We start from the raw sequence: 12356 nt of genomic DNA on the forward strand, positions 1-12356 counted from the left end.
CCAATTCGTAGACAAGTTCTCTGTGTTTGAGGCTACTAAGCCCATGAGACTGATCTGTGAGACTCCATGTCATCAGATATGAACTTGTGTTCCTCTGCTACTCTGGCTTTGCAGCTGTTCCAAAGGACTTCTACCATCCTCTCACTTCCTCTCTCAACAACGTCAAGGGGAACCAGACCACTGCTTGTTTTACATTTGTACACACGGGACACGATGATGTCTGCTCTGTTATAATACAAATGCACTATCGTGAGTTCATATGCATGACATATCACAAAAACACTATGCATAAACCTGACCAAATGTAATCAACAAAATAGAATCATTATTTGTATGGTTTGTGGTGGCTATCGGCTCAACTTACCCCGAGGCAAACATATAGACTATGTTAATCCACACAGCTACAAGGATGCACTTTCCTGCTAGATTTAGGACCTCATATTTGAGCCAGTTTTCTACAGCAGGAAAATAATCTTGCAGCAACAGAAAAAGTGATTATAATTAATGGACATTTTTGCAGCTGTTGATACATTTTTATAAGCGGAAATCAAGTTTAAAAATTTAAATGACAAACTTCAGAAGCCTTTTTAAAACTCAAATACACTTTGCTTTTGAAATGTCCTTTCATTGCAGGAAAGTTCTCCTGAAACAGAGTGATCAAATTAAGATCTGTAAAACAATCTTAAAACTATCTACTTTGGTTTAGATACGAGCATCATGAAACATATTAATACATTCATTTGACTTGGTGAAAATATATATATTTTAAAATCTAACTTGCTTACCACTTTTTCCATGTGGTTTCATCCTTCACAGACTCCATGCAATGGCAATCTGTTCCTAAATATCTGGTCATGATTAATATGGTTGGATAAAAAAATAAAAAAAGTGGCCTATTGGTAATGTGAGAAAGAGAGATATGGATAGTTAGAGAGAGAGTGTGTGTGTGTGTGTGTGTGTGTGTGTGTGTGTGTGTGTGTGTGTGTGTGTGTGTGTGTGTGTGTGTGTGTGTGTGTGTGTGTGTGTGTGTGTGTGTGTGTGTGTGTGTGTGTGTGTGTGTGTGTGTGTGTGTGTGTGTGTACGAATGAGATAGAGGGAGAAAGCCAGAGGGGGAGAGTTTTTGAAAGAGAGGGTGTGTTCTGTGTTCTAGCCCACCTCTGCCAACCAATCGACTGTCACTAGCTATCGATGATGCACTGATGTGACTCGCATCTCAGTATAAAAAAGTTGAGCTACACCCTTCAAACATCCCACAGACACTCCTAGGAAAACAAGCCTTCTTGGGAACAGAACCCCAGAGCACAGCAGTACACCTTCTCTCATCTCACCCTCGATGCCTATCTCTGATCTCAGGATGTGGACTCTACTGCTTGGGGTTATTTTCGGACTTCTGGCACCTGTTCAGTCCGACCCTGTTCCTGGTGAGTAACAATTTATTACTGTCCCAGGAAACAAATTAGTGAAACCCTGCTCTTTGGCTCAGTTGGTAGTGTGTGGTGCTTGCAAAGCCAGGGTTGTGGGTTCAATGCCCAGGGCCATCCAAAAGTAAAAATGCATGAGAAATTGTGTTCACATTAAACAAGATCAGATATTATTGTTGGGGTTGCTTGTCACAGTCTGACAACCATCCCCATTGTAACAACATACCCAGTAAGCTAAATTACGTTGAAAAGACACCTAGAAGCCTTATTTTCCAGACATTGAAAAGATGTCTATGTTTCACAAGTTTGGACAGCATGGTACAGTACAATGGAGTTTAATTCAGCACAGTACAGTACAATGGAGTTTAATTCAGCACAGTACAGTACAGTTCAATGGAGTTTAATTCAGTATAGTACAGTACAATGGAGTTTAATTCAGTACAGTCCAATGGAGTTTAATTCAGTACAGTACAGTACAGTTCAATGGAGTTTAATTCAGTACAGTACAGTACAGTACAGTACAATGGAGTTTAATTCAGCACAGTACAGTACAGTTCAATGGAGTTTAATTCAGTACAGTACAGTTCAATGGCGTTTAATTCAGTATAGTACAGTACAATGGAGTTTAATTCAGTACAGTACAGTTCAATGGAGTTTAATTCAGTACAGTACAGTACTGTATATTTCTCTGAGTCATTGTGTTAGCATAAAACAAAATAATAAAAACATGTTTGGGAGCAAAACATCCCCAGCTGGCCATTGGTTGTGTATTAATCAGGGTTATTAAAACATCCCCAGCTGGCCATTGGTTGTGTATTAATCAGGGTTATTAAAACATCCCCAGCTGGCCATTGGTTGTGTATTAATCAGGGTTATTAAGGCATCCCCAGCTGGCCATTGGTTGTGTATTAATCAGGGTTATTAAGGCATCCCCAGCTGGCCATTGGTTGTGTATTAATCAGGGTTATTAAAACATCCCCAGCTGGCCATTGGTTGTGTATTAATCAGGGTTATTAAGGCATCCCCAGCTGGCCATTGGTTGTGTATTAATCAGGGTTATTAAGGCATCCCCAGCTGGCCATTGGTTGTGTATTAATCAGGGTTATTAAAACATCCCCAGCTGGCCATTGGTTGTGTATTAATCAGGGTTATTAAAACATCCCCAGCTGGCCATTGGTTGTGTATTAATCAGGGTTATTAAAACATCCCCAGCTGGCCATTGGTTGTGTATTAATCAGGGTTATTAAGGCATCCCCAGCTGGCCATTGGTTGTGTATTAATCAGGGTTATTAAAACATCCCCAGCTGGCCATTGGTTGTGTATTAATCAGGGTTATTAAGGCATCCCCAGCTGGCCATTGGTTGTGTATTAATCAGGGTTATTAAGGCATCCCCAGCTGGCCATTGGTTGTGTATTAATCAGGGTTATTAAAACATCCCCAGCTGGCCATTGGTTTGTGTATTAATCAGGGTTATCAGGGTTAAGGCATCCCCAGCTGGCCATTGGTTGTGTATTAATCAGGGTTATTAAGGCATCCCCAGCTGGCCATTGGTTGTGTATTAATCAGGGTTATTAAGGCATCCCCAGCTGGCCATTGGTTGTGTATTAATCAGGGTTATTAAAACATCCCCAGCTGGCCATTGGTTGTGTATTAATCAGGGTTATTAAGGCATCCCCAGCTGGCCATTGGTTGTGTATTAATCAGGGTTATTAAAACATCCCCAGCTGGCCATTGGTTGTGTATTAATCAGGGTTATTAAGGCATCCCCAGCTGGCCATTGGTTGTGTATTAATCAGGGTTATTAAGGCATCCCCAGCTGGCCATTGGTTGTGTATTAATCAGGGTTATTAAAACATCCCCAGCTGGCCATTGGTTGTGTATTAATCAGGGTTATTAAAACATCCCCAGCTGGCCATTGGTTGTGTATTAATCAGGGTTATTAAAACATCCCCAGCTGGCCATTGGTTTGTGTAAAACTGTTATTAATCAGGTTGTTATTAAGGCATCCCCAGCTGGCCATTGGTTGTGTATTAATCAGGGTTATTAAAACATCCCCAGCTGGCCATTGGTTGTGTATTAATCAGGGTTATTAAGGCATCCCCAGCTGGCCATTGGTTGTGTATTAATCAGGGTTATTAAGGCATCCCAAGCTGGCCATTGGTTGTGTATTAATCAGGGTTATTTAAAACATCCCCAGCTGGCCATTGGTTGTGTATTAATCAGGGTTATTAAGGCATCCCCAGCTGGCCATTGGTTGTGTATTAATCAGGGTTATTAAGGCATCCCCAGCTGGCCATTGATTGTGCAGCCAAGTAAAATGGGTCACTGTCTAAGACCTCCTGTTGTATCTGAACACAGGCTTATGGAATTCAAGTAATCCTATCCTCGTCTGATGAGTCTGCACTTTTCTACTTCACCAGAGAGCCTCATTGTGTTTCAAACCTACCTGTACTCCAGCTCAGTGAAATCTGGGGACCTATTGTTTACATGTTTAGTGCCTAAGTCCCCCCTCCCCCCGTCCCTCCCCCTTCCCCCTCCCCACGTAGACAAACACACAGCAGTCTTTGTAGCAATTGCTGAGCTGTTCCAACAGGTGCATTAATGTGTATATCCTGGATTTCTGTGAAACCAAAGTGCTTTGGTGAGTTTCATACAAGCTTGGGTGAGAAGGGAGAAACCTCATACAGGTAAAACTGTTATTGGACAGGGAGAAACCTCATACAGGTAAAACTGTTATTGGACAGGGAGAAACCTCATACAGGTAAAACTGTTATTGGACAGGGAGAAACCTCATACAGGTAAAACTGTTATTGGACAGGGAGAAACCTCATACAGGTAAAACTGTTATTGGACAGGGAGGGAGAAACCTCATACAGGTAAAACTGTTATTGGACAGGGAGGGAGAAACCTCATACAGGTAAAACTGTTATTGGACAGGGAGGGAGAAACCTCATACAGGTAAAACTGTTATTGGACAGGGAGAAACCTCATACAGGTAAAACTGTTATTGGACAGGGAGAAACCTCATACAGGTAAAACTGTTATTGGACAGGGAGAAACCTCATACAGGTAAAACTGTTATTGGACAGGGAGAAACCTCATACAGGTAAAACTGTTATTGGACAGGGAGAAACCTCATACAGGTAAAACTGTTATTGGACAGGGAGAAACCTCATACAGGTAAAACTGTTATTGGACAGGGAGAAACCTCATACAGGTAAAACTGTTATTGGACAGGGAGGGAGAAACCTCATACAGGTAAAACTGTTATTGGACAGGGAGAAACCTCATACAGGTAAAACTGTTATTGGACAGGGAGAAACCTCATACAGGTAAAACTGTTATTGGACAGGGAGAAACCTCATACAGGTAAAACTGTTATTGGACAGGGAGAAACCTCATACAGGTAAAACTGTTATTGGACAGGGAGGGAGAAACCTCATACAGGTAAAACTGTTATTGGACAGGGAGAAACCTCATACAGGTAAAACTGTTATTGGACAGGGAGAAACCTCATACAGGTAAAACTGTTATTGGACAGGGAGAAACCTCATACAGGTAAAACTGTTATTGGACAGGGAGAAACCTCATACAGGTAAAACTGTTATTGGACAGGGAGAAACCTCATACAGGTAAAACTGTTATTGGACAGGGAGGGAGAAACCTCATACAGGTAAAACTGTTATTGGACAGGGAGGGAGAAACCTCATCATGTATGTGTTGTCAAATTTTAAGAACAATGTCAAAGATAAGAGCAGTTACTTCTCCTTTTGTTTGAAAACAGTATTTAATGACACTCAACATTCCATGAAACAGTTAAGCTGCTTTGGAGGATTCAACAAATACCTAAGGAAAGGGGCCAGAGATACGTTTGGGATTTGGGCAACAGTATCCCTGGTCAGCTCCCTAGTACCCCCTCTCGCCACAGTACACACTTAGAATTAGTGGTGACTTGAGGAACCCAGGAGATCCTCAAGGATCCCCTGAGTTTCTCAAGGAACCATTGCTAGTCAATGGCTCATATTTGCACCTTTGTTTAGTTGAGGGGTTCTTGGTGGAACCTTTAACGTTTCAATGTAGCAACAGGTTCCAGGAGGAACCCCGGAGTGGAGGCGTGGCTTATTAGGGGTGTGGCTTTAAGATATATCTTGTTGGGTCACCGGTTTGAGTAAATGTCCTTCCTGTTCATCTGTTCTGTTGTTCAAGGAAGCTTACTGAGGTGAATGACTTCCTCAGTCAAGAGCCTATGAAAATTGCAGAGTTGGAATAGTTACTACTTTATTAATATATTTAATCAGCAATGTTTATATTATTCATATTATATTAGAATATGCAATATGCATAAATATCGAAGGAACATTGAAATTTGCAGTGTACAAGCTGAACATGGTGAATAGGAATGACATTTACTCTAATGGGTGCCCCCCAAAAATGATCTGAAAGCCACACTTCCAATAATCCACGCCTCCAGTCTCCTCATAGGCTGCCACCTCTACAATATATTATTAAAAAGCTTAAAAATGCAACCCTCCCATCACAAAAAGGTTCCGGTGGGGTTCCAATAACCTTTTTGAACTGGAAAGGTCCTGCCGGTCCGGCAACCCAAAAGGTTCTTCCAGGCATCTTCACTGCTAAGAGTGTATCCCTGGTTATCTCCCTAGCATGCCCTCTTGCAGGAATAAGATATATGCACACCGTATTCACGTGAAAACCTCTGTTGGGGCGTAACATTTTGGCACCTCTTCAAAGCCTATCCTAAACTCTTTGGAAGTAGCACTGTTGACTAATTATGGCAACAGAACAGGGAAAAGAGACAAGCCAAGACATTGTTTATTTAAAGGCTTGGGTGTATTGGTTTTGCGGTTGAATAAAACCAAATGATTTGATGAAACTACCTCTGTCAAACACAAAGGCAGACGATTAGTCATCCCAGTTAGTAATCATGTTTCCTGTATGGTGAGTCAGAACACGACAGGTTCACACAGGTACTCCAGGGAGGAGCCTGAAAGGCCACGATACTCCCAGGCCTTCCTTTGTCATGCAAAGACATCAAAGCTCAGTAATTTTCCTCTACTGTAAAGGTCAGGACATGATGTTAGTAGGTAATCATTGAGCTGAGGTCTTTTCTTCTCTTTGTCACAGTCTCGACAGAACCTCCCGCTCTGGCTGCTGGGGATTTTCTTTGGGAAACTTTCAAGATCTTCAAGAAGCTTGTAGTGGGTCCCCCGGATGCCACCAATGGAACATCCAGCAGTGACGAAACAGTGGACCTAGATCATTTGGTGACCCCTGACCCTGTGACATCTGACCCGGAAGACCAGCTGCCCACCATTGACCCAGAGGAGGGCAGCACAGATGAGACAGAGGGCACCACTGCAGAGGGCAGTATGAAACACCCCACTTCAGGACAAGACGATGAAGGGGAGCTGTTTGACGCCAACCTTAAACCTAGCTTTAACCTCCGCCCCAGTCCAACTCCTCGCCCCAGTCCAACTCCTCGCCCCAGTCAAAGCAACACAGAGGACAATTATGAAAAGTATGACTATGATTCCAGTCCAAGTGATAGACCTGATTCACCAGAGGAAGATGAAATGATCCTGGATACCGAAAGCCCCACAGCAGAGTTTGTCCCCACAGCAGAGTTTGTCCCCACAGCAGAGTTTGTCCCCACTGCAGAGTTTGTCCCCACAGCAGAGTTTGTCCCCACAGCAGAGTTTGTCCCCACAGCAGAGGTTGTCTCCACAGTAGAGTTTGTCCCCACTGCAGAGTTTGTCCCCACAGCAGAGTTTGTCCCCACTGCAGAGTTTGTCCCCACAGCAGAGTTTGTCCCCACAGCAGAGGTTGTCCCCACAGCAGAGTTTGTCCCCACAGCAGAGTTTGTCCCCACAGCAGAGGTTGTCCCCACAGTAGAGTTTGTCCCCACTGCAGAGTTTGTCCCCACAGCAGAGTTTGTCCCCACTGCAGAGTTTGTCCCCACAGCAGAGTTTGTCCCCACAGCAGAGGTTGTCCCCACAGTAGAGTTTGTCCCCACTGCAGAGTTTGTCCCCACAGCAGAGTTTGTCCCCACAGCAGAGTTTGTCCCCACAGCAGAGGTTGTCCCCACAGCAGAGTTTGTCCCCACAGCAGAGGTTGTCCCCACAGCAGAGTTTGTCCCCACAGCAGAGTTTGTCCCCACAGCAGAGTTTGTCCCCACAACAGAGCTAGAGGAGTTGGAGGACGATATATTCAGACCAAACTTTGTCGCCAGCCCTAGTCGTGTACCGGATCCCAGTCCCAGCCATAGTCCCATCTCAGAGTTTGAAGAAGAAGACCTGTTACCTCTTAGCCTTGATCCAAGCTTTAGTACCACCTCCAGACCTAGCCAAAGTTCGGGGAGCAGCCATACACCTAGTTCTAACCGAACCAGTATGACAGGCTTGGAGGAAGGCGGGGCTGCAAAGATGAACACAGAGCTGGCCTTCACCTCAACCACCAGTTCTGCCGCACCTACAACAGTCAGGATGAATTCAGACATCGAAGGGTCAGGGTCGGGATTCCTGCCTCAGAGTAGCACCACAGTAGCAGCCCCTGCTGGTGAGGAGGACCAAACGTACAACTCCCGAGTCGATAAGCCACTCATTGAAACAAAGACAAGAATTCAAGGCAGCAATAGGCTTGCTCTACCAAGGGAGGAACCGGCAGTGGATACCTCTACAGGTACAGTACTGTTTATCCAGGAGAAGTGTACTAATATTCTGTCCCTTCAAAGTTCTTGTGTTCAGGTCTATATACCTGCTGTAATGAGAACAGAACTTTTTTGTTAGTATTGAACACATCTCTTTGAGTGTAAATTGTAGTTAATCTCTATTTCCACAGTTCTTCGTGATGCAGCTGCTGTAAAACCAACCCCATCCAGACAACGTGATTCATATACATCGGGTCAGTTCCTGAATCATACACGCCCAGCTAACACGATATGCCAGTGATACACCAGGGAACGTCCTGCTCCTTTGTGCAGTTTAAATTTGAAGACAATGTTATGTGTACGTATTAGAGGTTCCAGTAGAGACACGGGTCACTTCCCCTCACTGTCTGCTTCGTCTTCTTCTCCTCCTCCTCCAGGTTGGTTGATCATCGTTGCCTTTGTCGCGGGCGTGGCGGTGTTGGTCGTAATCTGTGTCGCCATAGGTACCAGAGACAGGTAAAATACACCACTTTCAAACCCATCCCGGAAAATATGTTCATGAGATTGAAACATGTTGTCACTTAGTTACAAACCATGGAATTAAACCATGTCAAATCATCTTGCAGGTGGAATGCACCGGCCCAGGCATCTGAGAAGAAGGTCACCAACGAGAGCTCAGGAGATGAGAAGGCGGAGCGGGAAATGGAGAGGTTTCTGTCTAAAGAGAGGCCAAGGGAAAACATCCACGCTGGAGAGTACACTGTTATACTTCTGGAGGACCTCCCTGAGAAAGAGCCGCTGGACTGAGACGGGCCAAGGAGATGCAGAACGGGGACAAAATAAGAACAACGGACACCTGAGACATAGAATGGAACAGGTCTCCCCATTCTAGTCAATGGTGGCATAATGGGTGGCATAATGGGTGGCATAATGGGTGGCATAATGGGTGGCATAATGGGTGGCATAATGGGTGGCATAATGGGTGGATCCCCCCATTCTTGACACACACAGGAAACTGTTGAGTGTGAAAAACCCAGCAGCATTGCAGTTCTTGACACAAACGGGTGCACCTGGCACCTACCCTGTTCAAAGGCACTTAAATATTTTGTCTTGCCCATTCACCCTCTGAATGGCTCACAGACACAATCCATGTCTCAATTGTCTCAAAGCACAATCCAGTCTCCTCCCCTTCTTCTACACTGATTGAAGTGAATTTAACAAGTGACATCAATAAGGGATCATGGCTTTCACCTGGATTCACCTGGTCAGTCTATGTCATGGAAAGATTTCTCACAGCAGGGAAAGAATCCTGCAGCAACTGGAAATGTGAATGATTGTGTGGTTTATAATTCATTTTTGTAGGGGTTGATAATGCATTTTTGTACTTACGGCAAATCAAGTCTGACATTTTTAAGCGGAAATTACAAACTTTAGAACTCTTTTTAAACTTTGAATAACTACAAGTTTGCATTTCCTACCTTTGCAGGAAATTTGCTGCAACAACCGGGTGATCAAATTAAGACCCTACATCTGTAGCTAGTGATTCCTGATTCTATGACTATGAATGGAGACATTCTAGAATGTATGTGGGACACGTCTGTGGCGTGTGAGTTTGAACTGTCCCTTTGACCTTTGGTAGCCCAGATAAGTCAGATTGATAAACACCTGTTCTGATGGGCTATGGATGAACACGTCGCTATATGTCTGTTGACATTATGTATATTATCAAAGTTACAAACACTGTCAGAACCATTGATAGAAAAAAAGAAAACAAGGTCATACTGAATTTCTAATTCTCACTCACCGACCAGTGTTGTTGTTGTTGTTGTTGTTGTTATTGTTGTTGTTGTTATTGTTGTTGTTATTTTTGTTTTGATATTGCACTATTTTTTTATCAACAAATCTTATTTGTGTACATGTTTTTGATCAACCTGTAAAAGAAAATACAGAATCCATACAGAATATAAATGAATGTCTTCCTAGGTGTTTCATAGTGACACACACTCAGGGACTCACATAAGTGCTACACAGCCACAATAAGTCAAGCATAGCAGAAAGACTGAATACCAACCTACTTAGAGCCCTGCTTTTCACTACATTTCCACTGGGTGTAAAATCCTGCTGACTGTGGCATTACGTATTGTTCAGATGAATGCCGGTATGTGAGTCATAGTAAGTATAATATACTTTATACTTCATATGTATTCGTTTTAAACACTCAGTGTTCTTCTAGTTTTAGACAGTTGTATGATGCTCAGTGCATAGCTACTGCTGCAGTATAATGGATGCATTTTAAACCATTACAACACTTCATTAGTCAGCTACACTAAATGGTTACCAAATGTAGTTTCTCCCTTGTATTTCCACGTCTGTTCATAAAGTGTACTGCAGATCATTTTAAACTATGAACTAACTACAACTACTGAGGTTTAAATACAACTACTACCGTGCTTTGGTACTCTGGGACCATACGTCATGAAAGAAACAATCAGTTTTTCATTTTTAATTTCAACATTTATTGGTTTCCATAATTATATGTACACAAGAAGTAGTAAAACACTTTACCACACTTTTAGTCCATTTGTCTGACAGAGAAAATTATATTTTTACATTTTAGACAAATTAAATTCATACTTTCTTTAGTTCACTCACACACATTCACACATTCAACATTCAACGTCAGACAGATTCTAGAACCACACATTCACACAGTCAACATCAGACAGATTCTAGAACCACACATTCACACAGTCAACATCAGACAGATTCTAGAACCACACATTCACACAGTCAACATCAGACAGATTCTAGAACACATTCACACAGTCAACATCAGACAGATTCTAGAACCACACATTCACACAGTCAACATCAGACAGATTCTAGAACCACACATTCACACAGTCAACATCAGACAGATTCTAGAACCACACATTCACACAGTCAACATCAGACAGATTCTAGAACCACACATTCACACAGTCAACATCAGACAGATTCTAGAACCACACATTCACACAGTCAACATCAGACAGATTCTAGAACCACACATTCACACAGTCAACATCAGACAGACTAGAACCACACATTCACACAGTCAACATCAGACAGATTCAAGAATCCCACATTCACACAGTCAACATCAGACAGATTCTAGAACCACACATTCACACAGTCAACATCAGACAGATTCTAGAACCACACATTCACACAGCCAACATCAGACAGATTCTAGAACCACACATTCACACAGTCAACATCAGACAGATTCTAGAACCACACATTCACACAGTCAACATCAGACAGATTCTAGAACCACACATTCACACAGTCAACATCAGACAGATTCTAGAACCACACATTCACACAGTCAACATCAGACAGATTCTAGAACCACACATTCACACAGTCAACATCAGACAGATTCTAGAACCACACATTCACACAGTCAACATCAGACAGATTCTAGAACCACACATTCACACAGTCAACATCAGACAGATTCTAGAACCACACATTCACACAGTCAACATCAGACAGATTCTAGAACCACACATTCACACAGTCAACATCAGACAGATTCTAGAACCACACATTCACACAGTCAACATCAGACAGATTCTAGAACACATTCACACAGTCAACATCAGACAGATTCTAGAACCACACATTCACACAGTCAACATCAGACAGATTCTAGAACCACACATTCACACAGTCAACATCAGACAGATTCTAGAACCACACATTCACACAGTCAACATCAGACAGATTCTCAGACAACTAGAACCACACATTCACACAGTCAACATCAGATTCTCACACAGTCAACATCAGACAGATTCTAGAACCACACATTCACACAGTCAACATCAGACAGATTCTAGAACCACACATTCACACAGTCAACATCAGACAGATTCTAGAACCACACATTCACACAGTCAACATCAGACAGATTCTAGAACCACACATTCACACAGTCAACATCAGACAGATTCTAGAACCACACATTCACACAGTCAACATCAGACAGATTCTAGAACCACACATTCACACAGTCAACATCAGACAGATTCTAGAACCACACATTCACACAGTCAACATCAGACAGATTCTAGAACCACACATTCACACAGTCAACATCAGACAGATTCTAGAACCACACATTCACACAGTCAACATCAGACAGATTCTAGAACCACACATTCACACAGTCAACATCAGACAGATTCTAGAACCACACATTCACACAGTCAACATCAGACAG

The 12356-nt window shown here is 42.8% G+C and overlaps 1 protein-coding gene across 50 annotated transcripts; it reads left to right on the forward strand.

Moving 5' to 3' along the window:
• The first annotated feature begins 1237 nt into the window (after window positions 1-1237).
• LOC127925601 (cell surface glycoprotein 1-like) lies at window positions 1238-10655 on the forward strand. 50 transcript variants are annotated; one of them, XM_052510609.1, is made up of 8 exons: window positions 1238-1421; window positions 6565-7154; window positions 7245-7262; window positions 7389-7424; window positions 7479-8118; window positions 8278-8340; window positions 8524-8602; window positions 8713-10655. In XM_052510609.1, the coding sequence occupies exons 1-8, from the start codon at window positions 1334-1336 to the stop codon at window positions 8891-8893; spliced, it is 1695 nt and encodes a 564-aa protein (XP_052366569.1). In that variant the 5' UTR covers window positions 1238-1333; the 3' UTR covers window positions 8894-10655. The 50 variants fall into 50 exon arrangements, with proteins under 50 accessions (XP_052366569.1, XP_052366533.1, XP_052366537.1 ...); XM_052510573.1 differs by having other exon boundaries at window positions 6565-7424; window positions 7461-7514; window positions 7569-8118; XM_052510577.1 differs by having other exon boundaries at window positions 6565-7424; window positions 7479-7514; window positions 7569-8118.
• The last annotated feature ends 1701 nt before the right edge of the window (window positions 10656-12356 follow it).

This window comes from Oncorhynchus keta, unplaced genomic scaffold (genome assembly GCF_023373465.1).
Source record: "Oncorhynchus keta strain PuntledgeMale-10-30-2019 unplaced genomic scaffold, Oket_V2 Un_contig_5909_pilon_pilon, whole genome shotgun sequence".
NCBI lineage: Eukaryota > Metazoa > Chordata > Actinopteri > Salmoniformes > Salmonidae > Oncorhynchus > Oncorhynchus keta.